General features: G+C 46.1%; 1 protein-coding gene across 2 annotated transcripts in view; it reads left to right on the plus strand.

Moving 5' to 3' along the window:
- Positions 1-15870, plus strand: part of Atg16 (Autophagy-related 16) — a 378915-nt gene extending 363045 nt beyond the window's left edge. For both annotated transcript variants that reach the window (XM_065437138.2, XM_065437139.2), the window contains one exon: positions 15635-15870. In XM_065437138.2, the coding sequence (XP_065293210.1) occupies positions 15635-15728 (94 nt within the window). In that variant the 3' untranslated portion in view covers positions 15729-15870. The remainder of the gene's footprint in view (positions 1-15634) is intronic.
- Positions 15871-18415: the final 2545 nt, after the last annotated feature.

The following is an 18415-nucleotide window of genomic DNA, read 5'->3' on the forward strand; positions in this document are numbered from 1 at the left end:
GAACGATGAAAGCGGAAAAGTTTACATTTGGCTGTTCGCAGGTTACTTATCTGGGCCATGTTGTCGGCCAGCGCACGAGACGGCCGGCCAAGCTGAAAACAGCTACGATTGGAGAATTTTCACAGCCGTGCACGACGACAGACATTCATTTATTTTTGGGACTTGTGGGGTACTATCAAAGGTACATTCCAAAATTACGTGCAAATAGTAAGTCCTTCAACGGACGCCCTCCGAAAGGGTGCACGGAATAGCATCCACTTGGATAAGGACAAAGAGAACGCTTTCCAAAGTTTTCAACTGCTATTGGTTTCTTGTCCGCTGCTTCGTGCGCCAGACTACACAAAGGAATTCACAGTTCAGTGCGACGCAAGCGACAGAGGTATGGGCGTGGTACTTAGTCAGGTCGGCGACGATAATGAGGAACATCGTATCCTTTATGCCAGCTGTAAGCTAACTGTAAGAGAGGAAGCCTACAGCACTTCAAAGAAGGAATGCACTTGTTTGGTTTGGGCAGCCCAGAAGTTGTCGTGTTGTACGGAGCGAGGTTCATCTTCGAGACCAACCACTGTCCTCTGACGTGGCTGAATCAAATTTATTTATTTATTTATTTAATTATTTATTTATTTAGTTTACCCTACAGGCTCGGAGGAGCATTGAGTAGGGGGGGGGGGGTTACAGAAAAATGACAAATATTTAACGCAAAAAAAGGGAACTACACAGTAAGAGAAACAAATAAGTTTGTACATTGGAAAAAAGGAACACTGTTAAACATTGGAAAAAATACATACAAATCCAAGGGAATACAATGGAAAACAAAGTCTAAAAACCATACAAAGGCGAACACAATGCAAAGTCGTACAACAAAGTTAAGTGAACATGTGAAGTTCCAAATGTTCACGAAATTTGGCAGGATCTTTTATTGACACAATAATATTTGGAAGGCTATTCCATAGTGCGATGGCGCGTGGTAATGCAGAGTTATTGAATGACTGTGTGCGGCCAAAAATGCGCCTGAAACTGAGATGATTATGAAGTCGAGTAGGTGTGTGAGAAGGAGTTTGAAGCGACAAGCGGCTGGACCATGAGTTATAGTAGTATTTATGAAAGAGGCATAGGAGAGCAACGGAGCGGCGGGAATCCAAGTTCGGCTTGGGAACATCACATTTAATTTTAGTAATGCTAGATTGACGACTGTAGTTAGAAGTTATAAAGCGGGCAGCACGGTTTTGGATGGATTCCAATTTATCTATTAGGTATTGTTGATGCGGAGACCAGATTGATGAAGCATATTCAAGTTGAGGGCGTACAATAGTTTGGTAGGCCTGTTGACGGATGGTAGCTGGTGAGAGGTGAAGATGACGAGGTAAAACCCCTAAAGTTCTGTTAGCTTTAGCGCATATCTTCTCGATGTGAAAGCTCCAGGCTAGGTTAGTACAAAAATAAACGCCAAGATATTTGTAAGTAGAGTCACGGGGAACTTCCGATGAGCAGATTTTGTAAGGAAACTTAGTATACGATTTCGTAAGAGTGAAGGAAAGAACGCAGCACTTAGATGTGTTAAGTGTCATTTGCCAACGGTCGCACCACTGATTAACTAGGTAAAGGTCATTTTGTAAAATTAGGTGATCATCATGACAGTTAATCGTTCTGTAAATTACGCAGTCATCCGCGAAAAGTCCTATGCAGGAGGAAATGTTGCTCGGTAAATCATTTATAAAAATTAGGAAAAGCAGAGGGCCTAGCACACTACCCTGGAGTACACCTGACGTTACAACAGACGTGGAGGAGCCAAAGTTATTCACAGATACAAACTGGTGCCGATTAGATGAGAAATTGCGAAGCCAAAATAATGTTAATGAGTCAATCCTAAGAGCAATTAATTTAGCTATTAGACGAGAGTGAGCAATTCTGTCAAAGGCTTTTGCATAGTCGAAAAAGATGCAATAAATAATTTTGCTGTTATTCATACCATAATGTATATACTTACGTAAATTCCAATAGTTGGGTGTCACAAGACAATGATTTACAGAAACCATGTTGATTTTGAAAGAAAAAGTTATTAGATTCAAGATGGTGGGATAAATGGGAGGCAGTGATGTGCTCGAGAAGCTTACAACATGTTAGTGAAATGGGGCGGTAGTTACCAGGTGAGTGTCTGTTTCCATCTTTAAATATAGGAATATAACTTTGGCTATCTTCCAGTCCGCAGGAAGAAGGCCTGTTGATAAAGACTGCTGAAAGATGTAGTACAAAATCTGACTGGATATAGCTGACGTGTTCTTTAGAATTTTAGAATTAATATTGTCTATGCCACATGATGTAGACACCTTTAGATCGCGTATCAGTTTTGAAATGCCTTCAACACTAATATTTATAGGGGACATGAAGCGATAATGAAAATCGGAGACACAGGGAACGGAGGAGCAGTCTTCATTGGTGAACACAGAGCTAAAGAACGAATTGAAAGTTGAAGCACATTCAGATGCAGGGACAGGAACATTGTCAGCGTCATGTAATGTTACTGTATTACTGTCACGGTCTGGAGAGATAGCTTCCCAAAACTTTCTAGGGTTAGTGTGTAGAAGTGAGGACAGATCTTTGGAAAAATACTTTTTGGCTTCACATATTGCTAGGCAGTAAGATTTTAGACAATCCTTATATTTAGACCATGCCGAGGGACATGATAGCCGTTTAGCAGAAGCGTATAACCTTTTCTTTTTATTTCGGAGTGATCTAAGTGATTTCTTAAACCACGGGTTACGTTTGTCATTAGATATAGTGACTAGTGGCAGATATTTGTCTACTAGGAGTGTCATAATATTTCTAAACGAATTCCAATTCGCTTCAACAGAATTATTTGTAAATGATGGAAGAAACGTTTTCAGAAAGAAAACCTCAAGTTCATTGTTCATTTGTTCGTAATTTGCTTTGCTATAATCCCTGATAATCTTACGTTCAGCACCAGCGAATTTCAGTGGAATATAAATTGGGAACTTTAGTAGGTTATGGTCACTAAAGCCATCAAGTTTCATGACAGGGCTTATGCTATGTGGCTCTGTTGCGAGAATAAGATCTAATATGTTGGTACCGCAGGTAGGCTCAGAAACGATTTGCGTAAGATTGAACTCTAAACAGAGCTCAATAAATCACCTGAATCAATGCTCGATGAAGACAAGCGAGACCAATTAATATCAGGGAAATTAAAATCCCCAAATAGGTAGATTTTATTAGTGGGAAACTGTTCAAGGGCCCTGGTAATACGTTTATGAAGATCGGACATGAACAAGCGGTCAGCGGCAGGTGGGCGATAACAAACGCCCATCAGTAACTTCCCGTATAATGTAGGACAAGCCACCCAAACTAGCTCAAGAGCAGCGTCAGTGTCAATGAGAAAAGAAGGAATAGCTTCACAAAAAAATAGCTCACACAACAATAGCTCACACAAAAATGGCTGCTTGCTCCGATGGAGCCTCACCCTCTAAGAGTACAACTTCTCCATTAGATATAAGAAGGGAAAGCTGCATAGCAATGCGAATGGTTTGAGCAGGCTAATTTGAATTCTGTGTTTAGTGATCCCGCCTGAATTTTGGGATTGTTATTGTTAATTTTGTTAAGCCAAGAACATCCCCTCTCATTTAGCAGTATTCCCTCCATGATTGCTCAATTTGTCAGCACGAAATTCCTTATATACAGCATTTTTTTTCTTCACTTATGTTTTCTTTGAAGCCTAGCGGCTCTAAAGTGAGATCCAGGATACGTCATCTCAGCGCAGAGCCATGTTGTGCGGTTCGTTTTGCAGTTGCCTGTGCTTGTTGGATGTTTTGGGGCAGTGAGATCATTACACAAGTGGTTGCTGCAAGCCAAGGCATCACCCCCTTGCCACCAGCCGTTCTCTTCCTGCCCAGCGGTTGTCAGTGCTGGACAGTCGAGATTTTCCGTCCATGGATGAGCTGTTAGGTACGGCCTGCAGGGGTGCTGACATGCAAGGTTTTCCCACCAAGCTGCAGCAGCGGGGTTGGTGTTTTCTAGGAACCGACCGTCGGTCTCCAGCCAAACGGCGCCACTAGGTCTACTGTGGAGACTTGCTTTGAAAGGACAACAAGGCTTCATTCCACAGCCTTTCGGCGTCACGATGTCTGCTGTGGCGACTGACTGTAGGGAGGACAATACACCGAGTCAGCAACTCTTCATCACCGAAATGCCGGGATGATGTTGGCAAACCAGGCTTTCTTAGTGAACTCGCCATAACCGACCTGGTCTCTCGGGAGCGGGGGAGTTCCTGAGGGAATGTATTTGGCGGCACCATCAAACGCACCTTTCAAGACTCAAGACAATGGAGAACCATGGCAGCCACTCTGCGGGGGTCAGCTCGGGGATTAAGAGGCGCCTCTGTAGGGCACGACCCAGTTCTGCGAAGACTGTCTCGCCTCGACGGGGGCAGTGAAACCTGTGCGAAAGTGTGTGTGTAAGCCCTCCCCCTCAAAGGCGGCTCGGCTACAATGACTCTGGTCGAACGTTTTCCCTCACCTAGGGATCTAGGGAGGACAGAGTGTATTTAAGGAGCGGTTGCACGGCTCCTCAATGTGTTTTCTCTAGCAGTCATGCTAGACTGATGTACTGCAACGTCCTTATGTAGATACTGTAAATAAACTCATATTCTTCGTCCTCGATGAGAAAGTCTCTCGTTTCAACAAGTCCTCAGCATGGATGCGTTTGACGACGGCATGGGCCAGCTGCCATCTAATTCATGCCCGACTCCAAACTTTACAGCCCCAACCCACGGACCAGTGCAGGTGCCCCGGAGATCCTGTGCCGCCTCCTTTAATATAACCTCAGGTGCTCTCCTGAGGCCTCCATTTGCTGGTTGCATGTGCCCTCTTGGAGCAGTGCTTGTAAAAAATGCAATCTATCGTCGCGACTAAAAAAGCGACCTGCGAATTATACAACACCGGTCGGAACCTTGCCCCGTCAGACACAGCGATCACCAAATGAAGCGTCCGTGGCCGCTGCCTCACCACGCAGGCAGCCAGTGGCGGAGCGTAAACAAACTGGACCGCACTCTGCAATGCCGGCATGCCTAGGGGACAAACGCATACAACACGTGTTAAGAAACTTCCTCCGTTGTGCCTAGGCAGACTCGCATATTCAAGGAGCAAAGGCCCCCAGATTTTCTCTCTCGCACCCGCTCTTACTCGTGCCGGCTCAGAAACGTCGAGCGCCGTCAAAAGCGCCACACCCTGCTGTACCTACTAGCAATTGTAAAAACGCGTCCAGGCCAGGTGTCTGTAAAGGCGACGGCGTATTAAGCATGAGAAATCATCGCTTGCGTCGATGCACCCTCCCTCTGAGAGTGTGGTCGTAGGTGCTGCCAACTGCCCATTCAGCAGAGCTTGTTCGTGGGCTAGTCGGTTTTACGATTGCAGTCTCACTCTGGCACCGCATATTCAGAGTTCATGACAGTGTTTGCTGGTATACTGTGCTTTGTGCACCCATTATGAAGATGTGAGCCCATATTGCATTATGAAGATTACTTAACTTTCATATGGCACCTATTAGTATGTTCAAGTGTGAAGCACTGCTTGAAGGCAATCAAAACATTAGGAGCAAGAACAGCCTCCACTTTAAAGCTAGTTAAGGCAGCAAAATGTGCCTTGCTGTGCCCTGAGATGACAGATCATATAACATTTCAACAGAGTGAAAGATCACTTAAAAAGAATGAAACAATAAATGTTTAGAAGTTAAGATTCTTGTTCTTTCTCGGTGCAAAACAATAATTCTTGGTCATTTTGTGGACAACATTCTACTTTTTATGTCTGCGCAGCTTTTTGTGTTTTGATGCTTAATGGGTTATTAAAACTTCAAAATAGCAATTTACGGCTGTGCTTGGTCACACACTTTAGACATAGGGATAAAGCTATCAAGTGGAAATGTTGAAATTTTCATTGTTAAGCAGCAAGGCCTTCTCAATTTTTTAAACTTTTATTTGCAAATACTGCTGTCTCCATACAAGACACAGCAGGGGTGAATCAATACAAAACTTAGAAACTACAGGAACACGTTTGCAGAATATAACAGGTTAGTCACACGGAATGAGGTAAAACAAGTTTACAGAATGCAGATTGAAACTAAGAATGCTAACAAATACTAACACAGTATATGTTTTATCGCTTCTGCAGAAAATTGTTCAGTGGGTAGTCATTTAACGGATTCATCAAGCTTGTTCCAAAATTCATTTGTTGACAGAAGGAAAGAAAATTTAAGGCAGTCCAGTTGTGACGTAAGCGGGACCTTAATCAAATCTGTGCACCTGTTTTCACGCACAGAACTGGTGACGAAAGATATAGTCACCTAGGAAGAACAGAACTGACAATTTTGTGAAGCATGGTAAGACTATGTTAATATTCGTGGCTAGAGTTTTTCACTATGACCTGGTCTTTTCCTCGGCGCAATTGCATGATTTCACTTACAGAGTCAATTACTCAATTGTGCAGCAGCTGTTAGACGCCCTCGACGATGGCTTCCAAGTATCTGGTTGCTTCTGCGCCAACGGAAATCATGATGCTGGCATGAGGTGGCATAGTGACTTGACCGTAAAGTACACTCAAGGCATGGTGTTTGAAGGTATTAGGTATCACTCTGTGGATAGCGTTATCGACTTGGACTTCAAGTTGATGACAATGTCGTTTTGGCTCAGAAAGTCAATGCCAAGAATTCTTGTGAGCATTGTGGCAAATAATGAACATCACAGGGTAATTCCGGCCATGAACTGTCTGGCCATGCAGATTCCAGTTGACGTTATGCGGTGATTCTAGTAAAACACGTTGGGCTAGTTGGCGCATTGCATTAAGAAAAACTAGCTGAAAAAGACACACACAGGAAACATACAAGACAGGAAAATGCTTTGCTACGATAATCCAACGTCAGTATTGCTAACATAGTTATCACTGGGCTTAGGCAAAGATAGATGCGAGATCCCTTGGGAGATGGAAGGTGCATGTGGCTTTTGGAATTCATTGTTCTTTTCCTTCATAGTTGGTTGTGATAAGCTGATTGTACGATGGAAATGTGACAGAATACCCTTTATAAATTAGAGCTCCGTTTTGTTGAATAAACAGTTGCTAGTCCAGCCTCTTTCCTGTCCTCTTGTATGTTTCCGGCATGCGTCTTTCTTTGGCTGGTTTTTCTTAATGTTATTTGGTGACTTCCAGCTGTCCTGATTTTAAGGCCTTCCCTCGCAGTCTTAACTTTCTTTAACTGGACAGCGAAGGGTCCACTCATGACAGAGTAGTCGGCTCCTCATTCCACTAAAGCAACGACTGCATGGCCGTCGAGAAGCACAAATTTGGCCGCTATACGGTTGGTGCTGTAGTGAAGGCAAATGGGATGGTTGTCGAAGTAGTTGGCGATATCACAAGGTTGTTTGCCTTGCTGTGGGTGCAGTGCGCTAACGGTGAACACTCGTAGTCCCATCTGTGGGCTTCGGCCGCTTCTTCGCAGTGGTAGTGGAGCGGGCGGTGTTCTGGAGCACGTCTCTCTTCCTTGGGTGGTTGCGCTATGCGATGGACACGTGTGCTGGCAGTGATGGACAATTAAATTGCAGCGCCTTGGTGTGCACGTGCCTGACAATGGCATAGGTCATTGTTTCTGGTTGAGGCGGGAACTCCCAGTGACTGCTGTATCCACTCTCGGACGATGTCAGCAATCTAATCCACTTTTGGGATGCGATGGGTGGACCATCATTCTTAGTTCTTCACACACAACTGTTCTTATCATCTCCCTCAGGTCGTTGGATCAAAGTACCTAGCATCTATGCTGTCAAGCATCGAGCGGCAATTATAGCCTCCGTCAAAAATTCTGCTACATTGTTGGGCGGGTTGCGCGTCATTCCGGCAAAGGGTTATTGCATTGCCGCTTGCATGAGGAACCGAATTTTCTTCTCCTTAGACATATCCGGGGCGGCATGGCGGACAAGTTGTGTCGTCTTGCCTAAAGATGGTGCTGACAGCTGCACTCACGCTTCCAGTACAACTTGAGCCCTTTCTCATCGGACGACACTTAAAGGTCTATAGGAAGTTGCTTTGAAACAGTTCTCACATTGTTATACTGATCTCCCGGTTCACCAAATTGGTCTTCATGGCGTCCTCCAAGGAGACGTACACATGGCACAGCTTGTCCTCAGACTTCCAGTTGTTGAAGGTTGAGACCCTTTCGAGAGTCTTGAGCTAGCTTTCTGTGATGTCGGACGAGGATCAGCAAAAGATAGGTTCTTCGCTGGGTTGTTGCAGTACGATAGCTGTAGGCGATGCTCAGTATGTCATTGCGGTGATTGATCTTCCTGGTTATCTCAGGTAGAAGTCCATGCTCCGGGAGCAGGTTTTGTTGCCTCTGGCTAGCTCGATCGTCCAGGGCGATGTTGCCTTGCAGGTTTGGGCTTGAATGGGGTAGTGGCACATGAACGCAGAAGCACCCCCACCAGATGTCACATTATATTGATGGTGAACAACCACAGTGGCACAACGCAAGTCATGAAACTAACTGTTTATTGGGCGAACTTCTGCATGTACCCAGCAAAACGAGTAACATTCAGTAAAATGATAGCACGACCGCACTCATCGATATACAATCTGTAGATCAAGCGCTTTGGCTTTTATACATGCTTCATCGACCGTTCCATCGTAATCGCTGGAACGGTAGCCAGCAATAACATATTTGAGAAATTTCCGGTACAGAAAGGCACGTCTTGCGCATCAGTGACACGTCAATCTAGCTGTTTTCTGCTGGGGTGAATTTCTTTGATGATAAATTGTACTATTACACTTCAGATCGATAATAGACTGTGTGACCTTTTGTGTGTGTACTTATACAGTTTAATCCTGCTACAAAGAAATTCACGGCGCATGAAGAAACATTTGGGTAGCGGGAATGTTGTCCTAAAGCTAGTAAAAGAAGGAAAAAGAAACACTGGCAGCTGTTTATTTCCAGAAATTGGTTATTTTCACTTGTTTTAGCGTCTTCAGCGGTGAAATGCATAGCTCATAGTAGATGAGGCGCTGCATTGCAACGTCGTCGCCATGAGCGCCAATGAAGGCATGTGTGTCGGCTAGAGCATCATCATCATCAGCAGCAGCAGCAGCCTTGCTATGCCCACTGAAGGGCAAAGGCCTCTCTCATACTTCTCCAACTACCCCGGTCATGTGGAAATTGTGGCCATGTTGTCCCTGCAAACTGCTTAATCTCATCTGCCCACCTAACTTTCTGCCGCCCCCTGCTATGCTTCCCTTCCCTTGGAATCCAGTCCGTAACCCTTAATTACCATCGGTTATCTTCCCTCCTCATTACATGCCCTGCCCATGCCCATTTCTTTCTTTTTAATTACAACTAAGATGTCATTAACTCTCGTTTGTTCCCTCACCCAATCTGCTCTCTTCTTATCCCCTTAACGCTACACCTGTCATTCTTCTTTCCATAGCTCGTTGTGTCATCCTCAATTTAAGTAGAACCCTTTTCGTAAGCCTCCAGGTTTCTGCCCCGTACGTGAGTACAGTGAAACCTTATTAAACCCTAGTTGGCCGGAGCTCGGAAAAAGTATGTACTAAATGCATGGTAGTACTGTTTAACTGAAATAGCATGAGATCGACCACTTACCTGTCAAAAACGGGATTCAGAGAGAGTGCGATGAAAGAGGGAAAAAACATGCAGTATTTATTCACTTTGCACGACTGAAGTGTTATTTGCGTTTGATGTCGCGGCGGCGTGGCAGCGACTACAGCGGCCTCAAACTTACGAAAGCTGCGAGGCTGCTTTTCAGCCAGCCCCCCTCTTCTCGGCAAACACTCGCATGGCAGATTCTTCGTTGGCATTACATATTCCCTGTGCACGCGCGCGGTAGCGCTGCAGAAGTCGCTGGGCACCTTTTTCATTGCGGGGTGCTGTTCTTGTCGCGATGATTGCACTCGTGAGGCTGACGTAACGCGCAGCTTCTGCCACTGTTGGGCCAGAATTGCCCTTGCTGTCACTTTCCGTGTCGTCCTCATCACTGTTGCTAGCTGACACTTTGGAAGCAACAGAGGCAACGATGCCGAAATGTCAAACCTCGTAGCCGACATCTCTTCGCAGTCGCAGCGGCGCTGCCAAGCAACTTCTTCGCATTCCAAATGCGCCACACACCGTAGTCAACAGCAGATCCCTGTCGCGTGCAGCGCCGACTTCTTCATGTCACGTTCGATAGCACGAGCGATGTCTAATTTTTATTCTATGCTGAGCATCTGGCGTCTTTTTTATCTGAGCTTCGGCATGACGCGAGTCCTCGTACACGACGCCACAACACTCTCTGGCACACCGCTGAAATGGTGATGTGGCTTCACACGCGAACGCACAAGGAGCTGGAGGCCGTTTTTCCGACCTCTTAGGCTTGTTGTTCTGCCGGGCCGTCCGATGGAGACGACACACCGCCGTTTTTGCACGACGAAAAGTGGAAACACTATGTGTTAACCGATACTTGCAGAATAAGCTGGTACGATTTATGCGGATACAAAACACATTATGTTCAATGGCCGCTGAGTTGGGGATTTTACTATACTACATTTAAAACAAAACTATTGTTTAAGCGGGTATGGTTTAACGAGGTTTTACTGTAGTGTATTGGTAAGACAGAGCTGTTATACTTTTCTCTTGAGGGATAATGGCAACCTGCTGTTCATGATCTGAGAACGCCTGCCAAACGCACCCCAGCCCATTCTTATTCTTCTGATTACTTCCGTCTCATGATCCGGATCTGCCGTCACTATCTGCCCTAAGTAGATGTATTCCCTTACCACTTCCAGTGCCTCGCTACCTATCGTAAACTGCTGTTCTCTTCCGAGACTGTTAAACATTACTGAAGTTTTGTGCAGATTAATTATTAGGCCCACGCTTTTGCTTTGCCTCTCCAAGTCAGTGAGCATGCATTGCAATTGCTCCCCTGAGTTACTAAGCAAGGCAATATTATCAGCGAATCGCAAGTTACTAAGGTATTCTCCATTAACTCATCCCCAATTATTCCCAATTCAGGTCTCTGAATACATCCTGTAAACACGCTGTGAACAGTATTGGAGAGATCATATCTCCCTGCCTGACGCTCTTTTTTATTGGGATTTTGTTGCTTTTTTCATGTAGGACTATGGTGGCTGCGGAGCTGCTATAGATATCTTTCAGTATTCTTACATATGGCTGGCCTACACCCCGTTTCCGTAATGCCTGCATGACTGCTGAGGTTTCAACTGAATCAAACGCTTTCTCGTAATCATTGAAAGCTATATATAAGGGTTGGTTATATTCCGCACATTTCTCTATCGCTTGATTGTTAGTGTGAATATGGTCTATTGTTGAGTAGCCTTTACGAAATCGTGCCTGGATCTTTTGGTGGACAGAAGTCTAATATGTTCCTGATTTTATTTGCGATGACCTTTGTAAATACTTTGTAGACAACGGACAGTAAGCTTATCGGTCTATAATTTTTCAAGTCTTTGGCGTCCCCTTTCTTATGAATTAAGGTTATGTTTGCAGTCTTCCAAGATTCCGGTATACTGGAGGTCATGAGGCATTGCACATTTAAGGCGGCCAGCTTTTCTAGAACAATCTGCCCACCATCCTTCCACAAGTCTGCTGTAACCTGATCCTTCCCAGCTGCCTTCCCCTTTTGCATAGCTCCCAAGGCTTTCTTTATTTCTTCCTGCGTTACTTGTGGGATGTCAAATTCCTCTAGACGATTCCCTCTTCCATTATCGTCGTGAGTGCCACTGGTACTGTATAAAACTCTATAGAACTACTCAGCCACTTGAACTATTTCATCCATATTAGTAATGATATTGCCGGCTTTGTCTCTTAACGCATATATCTGATTCTTGCCAGTTCCTTGTTTCTTCTTCACTGCTTTTCGGCCTCCTCTGTTCCTGAGAGCATGTTCAATTCTATCCATATTGTACTTCCTTATGTCAGCTGTCTTACGCTTGTCGATTAACTTCGAAAGTTCTGCCTGTTTCATTCTAGCTGTGGGGTTAGAGGCTTTCATACATTGGCGTTTCTTCATCAGATCTTTCAGATATTGCATAGCAGATACATAAAAACATCACCACCAGAGCACACTGTACAGATGGTTCAGCAGTGAAGCTGAAACATGTGGCCCCAGTGTTTATCCCTGGATTAATGCCGATGGTTTATGAAAGGGCCCCTCAACAGGTCTGGCCATTTTGAGCTGACAAGCGCAGCACATACAATGCGTGCCAATGATCGTGTTTGCAAAGAATTACATCGCTACGTGCCGCAGAAAGCTCTGAAATTTCAATCCGAACGCCATTTTTCTCTTCTCACGGCCGCTGCGCTCCGAGCCGGACGGTGACATACTTGCCTCCCTGCGCTTACGTACTCGGGTCTGTAGTGTGCCGTCGCTTGTGGTGACACGTGACTTCGAGAATTATTCAAGGCACCATCTGTTATTTGTGTGATCTGTTGCTTGAATTTATGAATTGAAGTTTAGAGCAATATTAAAAAACATAAACGGAATGTCTGCATATTTTTTGTTTTACTTCATAGTTAAGCAAGAGAGATGTACTTCCGCTTCGTCTGCTTGTTCCTACGGTCGTGCAGTCGTGTGCGCAGGTACCGAAACTATGCCATTTTCTGCCCTGTTGCAGTGTGTGATTAAGCTCTGTGTTCCGCTTGTTCTGTCTCAGTATTTGTGTACCACTGAATCATATCGCTTGTCATGTGTCCTTGTGCACAGTGCGCAAAATCGTGCGCTGCGTGAACGAGACAACAGCTGGCACGCGACGCTAGCTGTCGGCGGAAGTGCGGAGTGCCGAAAAAAATAAAGTGAGGAGAAAAGATTGAGGTCGGGCCTGTGACGTAGGCGTCACGTGATCCTCGAGGTCCGGTATGGGAGGACACGGAAGGAATTTCGCTTGCAGAGACTAGATGGGGTGAGTGGAGAGAGCGTCTTGCTTGGCAGTGGAGCCTGCCTGCTGAAATCATGAGTTCACGCCACTGAAATATTTCAATCTTGGCTATTAATGAGCCGATTCGAAACATTTTTGTGGCAGCACACTCGCTAGAGTACACATAACAACTTCCAGCATATAACCAAAGTTTGCTATGGGGCCTGGTGGGGCCCTTTAAACGACGGCTTGGTACGCAGTTGTTGCTGGCGTTCTGCTGCACGAGCCTCTTCTTGTGCCCGGGCTGCAACATCAGCACGGCATAGAGGAGCTCGTTCCCGGTTCTGCTCGCAGCATTGCTGAGCGCAAGCTGCCTGCTCCTAAGGAGTATATATGATGCATGGCCCATAGAATTTCTCACTATATTACCTAGAGGGAAATCTGGCGTTGCTGAGCTGTGGTATGCATGGGAATGCTGGTATATTGTGACTGGATTGGCATCGTTCTCGGAGACCAGGGCACCTTGAAGACTTGCCTGGCAAGCACCGTTCCGTCTGTCACAATGATGAATTTTTTACTAAAACAGCACCTAAAAAGCTGTTTTAGCTTTATTATTGCACAAAACCAGTTTTGTTTAAGTATGAGAACTTGTTATTGCATGTAAAATTATATGATATGGAAGAAGTATCAGCTGGCTGCTAAAGTTGGAGGACCGACAACAAGATTCGTGTTCGCTATGAAACAGTTTGTCTGTTCTTGCTTTTCTTCGCTTGGTCATGAGGCGAGTAAGGATGTAATATGCATGAATGGAAACATTTTATGAAGATTCTACTTTAACCCTTTACTGCACCTTGTTGCATTTACGCAACATTCTGATGAACGGCGATAAAAACCGAAGCAAAGTCAGTTTGGAGCTTCTTGTACACGTTGTTGCATATCCGCGACATTGGTCTGTAAAACGCGGCACCTTGTGCTGCAATCTGTGCTAATTCTTTGCATCTTCTACCAAAACAAACGTGGCGGAGGCTGCGCGCGCCCACGAGCAGTGATATAGGTAAGTTTTACAAATTGTAAATGTATTTCTCCATAAGACAAAGCGCAAAAAAATATTGTTACGCTATGCTCCACATCCTTCTAACTCTGTAGGTTCAAAAAGACATTGTAATTTCGGAATAGTTTGTTCCTGGCGACAGAGCGTTGCTATGTTGCACAAATGCAACAACGTGTACATGGTTTATTTTCTTCGGAATAGTGAAATGGCTCCGAAACGCTGGTATTGCCCAGCAATTCCTCCTTATAGTGAAGGCAGTTACTATTCAATTAGTCACGACAGCCACGAGTGTAAGTGCGTTTCGATTCAATATGTGGACAAGATGTTCTCTGGTCAAATTTCCTTTTTTCTTTTCAAAAGTACGCTGTGCCTCCGGACGTTGCCGTGTCACGTCGTCACGGGCACAGCTTTACGTCTGTGCTTCGATGTTCGACATTTTGACAATAACCCGAAAACACTGCATTGTTTCCTGGCTGGACGGGAATCTGCATGACGTACTGCATGAAGTGTGGGAACCACCTGTGCTGCACAAGCATGTACAGGTGCTTCTTTTTGTTCCACACTAAATCATAGGTACACCAATGATTGTCTCGTGCAAATAAGCATCTGAGTATGAATTGCACTAAATCTATTATTTACTTTCAACTTCTTCTTTATTTGCACATTGTTGCAGATATGCAACATACCCTTATTCTGCAAATTGAAACCACAGACATTCGCTGAAGTAAGTTTCCATGGGAGTACAGGTACTGTTATGCTTCCCTACAACTCCATAAATAATATTTTGAGGAAACAAAAAATTGTGCAGTAAAGGGTTAAGAACGCATTATTTGTGTTGCCACATCCACATTTTAGACGAAGCGTCTTACAACACCAGCCAACACAAGCCTCGCAGACACATATACCGTCATTCCTATGATGGCATAGCGTCCCTTAGGAAACTCCCATAGACGGTGGCGCCAGATTTCCCACTAAGTGTTATAGTGAGAAACTCTATGGTGTGGCCTACCCATTTCTGAGATGGAGAGAAACTGCTGCGTGCATGGTCGGCGGTGATAGAGAGCAACAACGTCACTACTGGTGCAGCTAATCCAACACCACCTAGATAGCACAAGACATTTTCACTCTGATCCACGACGTCATGTTACCTGGCCTGACTGCCATAGGATCTAATGGGGATGCTCCCAAGAAGGCAACAGTAATTTTGATGTCACCGCTTTCATCATGCCAGCCTTGTCAATGGAAATTTCGGGCGATGCAGCATGACGTCATGGATCGCAGTGAACAGGCCTTGTGCTATCTAGGTGTTGTTGGCTAATCGCACGCCTCTCTTTTCTTTCTTTTTCGCACATGTGCATAGGGTTGTGCCGGAGGAGTTTTCGGCGTACAGACGACTGACAGACGGACGAACGAATCGGCTAGCCATATACAGCTTCGCTGTAAAAAGTCATTGTGCTTTTTTGTTCGCACAACTTCCTTATGCTTGTCGCACATGAACAATGCTGAACTAAAATCCTTCTTCATATTCGTTGTGCTCATTGCGCTGAATTTCATATGCCGTGGCCACATTCCTGCAGGTTGGACCAGGGTTTCCATAAGTGAAATACTTTTTCATATGGTGTCATATTTAGCTGGGACTTTGCACCTTATAGTCAACACTGCTGTTTTCCAGTTCACCTATCATTGCCTGCTCATGGAATCCCAGCGGAGATTACATCGCCAGCTCGGATCGGGACAAGAGGATATGCGTCTGGTCCCAAGTCTGAGCCCACACCTCTGTGGCTTTCGCAGATTGGCAGCCAGTGTCCTTCCTGTGCCATGCTCTCGCTGGTTCTGCTGCTGCCTCAATCATTTGCCCCTATAAAACTGAAGCAGTTTTTTTTAATAAAGAGGTTGCATTCCTGGCAATACTCCCTATCCAGGCAACTCCAACGTCTAGTGCTCTTGCAGACGCCAATGCAATGCCAGTGAACAGACATATTTGTCAAGGTTTTGTGACTGTTTCTTTTTTGTCTGTAAACAAACTTGTGTCTTGAGTTTTATTTGTTGCGTGCTCTTCTTTATTATGCGTTGCGGGATGGAGATCATAAATTCCAAGGCAGCAGCCAGGAATACAATGTACTTTAAGGTAAGTGATCTCTGGCAAGGTCCTTCACTCGCCACTGGGCTCCACATAAGCTGATGATTATATCACAGAGACTAAACAACCGCCTGCTTCTCAGCAGGCTCGCTGTGGCTTTTATTGCACAGGTGCCATGGTTTAAGAAGGGTATCATCCTTCGCGGTAAAATGCCTCCGCTGCCGAAAAATGATATCAAGATTATCGTCAGGATTAAGGGAGGTCCGAATATTGCTAAAATTGGTGCGGCCACCGTGGCTGATGCAATCGCGGCTGCTGCTTGCATAGACGAGGTAAAGCGAGAAGCGGACACGATCTGCCCCAACGATCAGCAGAATATTGTGGTGGTTAGCACGCCGGAAGAAGAAAATGCTGCGAAGTACGTGAGGATCAAGGATTTATGCGTTGCTGGGCACATGCATGAAGCTGCGGCATATCGTGCGGCGCCGCATGAAACGTGCAAGGGAATCATAAGAAATGTTTCTCTCAGCGAGGGACTCGAAGCGCTCAGTCGCAAGATTGTCAACCCGCGCAATCCCCTGGGCCTGGCGACAAAACGCATCAAGGAGTCTGGTACGGTCATCATCGCCTTCGATGGATACAAGGTGCCCAACTACGTTCGCTATGGTAACGCGCTGGTTAGGTGCACGCTTTACCGCAAGCAGATTGATGTTTGTTATGCTTGTGGTAAGCTGGGGCATCGCGCTGACGTCTGCCCCTCGCCGGAAGAAGTGGTTTGCAGGGGCTGCGGTTCAACCAATCCCAGTGAGGCGCACCGGTGTACGCCCAAGTGTGAACTGTGTGGGGGAGAGCATATAACGGCTGCCAAGGAGTGCCAGCAGCGGTTCCGTACCCCATATGTGGTCCGGCGCCGTCGATTTGAGTGGGCTATGGCGGACATCAAGGCGGAGGATGAAGAGAAGGGAGGCTTCAGGTACGACGACAGCCAGTTCCCGACGTTGGGGAAGACGCTGGAGAGCGGGCAAGGACAAGATCGTGGGCGTCGACGTTCAAGATCAAGGAGACCAGGTAGAGCATCTCGCAGCCGCTCCGGTGGCCGGTCTGGGAGCAGATCGGCGTCTAAGGTGCGCTTCGGACTGGACGGGCAGTTGGGAACTGAGACTGCGCGTGGCCCCAATGGGACGTCTGGACAAAGTGTGCGCAAGAGTGGTGTGCTGCAGGGTCTACAAGGCAAGGGCACCGATGGAGCGGCAAGTGGTACTAGCTGGACGGAGCGCACAAGTGCTCGAACGGAGATGCCTAGTTTTGTAAGGCCAGAGCAAAGCAAGAATGAGGCGAGATTCAAGAGGCTAGAAGAGGAAAACGCAGAGTTGAGAGAAATGGTGAGGCTGCTTAGGGCAGAAATATCGGCCCTTAAGGGTTTGGCAGGACCTGCACCGGCAGAGAGGGCAATGCCTGAGCCCATAGAGAGCATGGATTTTGCTGATGTAGGTGAGGCTAGAGGGTCGCGCCCCTCAAAGAGGAAGGCGATGACTCATGAGGCGGAGCCCGCGTCGAGGAAGTTGAGATCTGAGGTGAAGGAGATGCTGTCGAGTGTTGTAGACAGTGTTAAGCAGGTCAATGGTGGTCTGGCGCAGCTGAATACACGTCTCACAGAGTCGCTCGGCTCGATTGATGGAAGGTTCAAGGAGCTGCAATGTAAAATAGAGGTGTTCGAAAACAAATCCAGTCTGAGTGCCCCTCCCCTTCTTAGGTCCGGATCTCAGTCGGCTGGTTCCTCGACAGGGAAGTCTCAGGTTCAGCAAGATGGCTCGCAGCAAATGCTTCAACATGGCGCGACAAAATGAGGCTTTTTGTGTGTGGCAATGGAACTGTAGGGGGTATGCTCGTAAACGGGCGCCTCTACAGCAGTATATTCGCGCGTGTAAGGGTAGGCCGCAGGCTATTCTACTGCAGGAGACCATGACGGAAGAAGTTTCTCTGACGGGCTATCCAACCGTCTTCGGTGGATCCAAAGCTCGGGGGACCTGCATTCTGTTGGATAGCAAACGGACGCATGTGATCCATGACCTTAAGATACCTTTACGTTCCCTGGAATATGTCATGATTGAGGTGATTCCTAACCGGGTGAACAAGAAAAGTGTGTTTATTCTGAACGTGTATAGTGCCCCGAGGGACAGGATGCAGAGATTCAAGCTGCTTCTGCAGAAGGCTTCTAAGCTTGCCAGGGACCATCCGCTGATCGTGGCTGGGGATTTTAATGCTCCGTATCACGTGTGGGGTTACAAGCATGACACAGTAAAAGGGAGAGACCTTTGGCAGAACGCTGCGGAGTTTGACCTTACGCTGGTCACTGACCCTGCCTTTCCGACA

The sequence above is a fragment of the Dermacentor albipictus genome, chromosome 1 (assembly GCF_038994185.2).
Source record: "Dermacentor albipictus isolate Rhodes 1998 colony chromosome 1, USDA_Dalb.pri_finalv2, whole genome shotgun sequence".
Taxonomy (NCBI): domain Eukaryota; kingdom Metazoa; phylum Arthropoda; class Arachnida; order Ixodida; family Ixodidae; genus Dermacentor; species Dermacentor albipictus.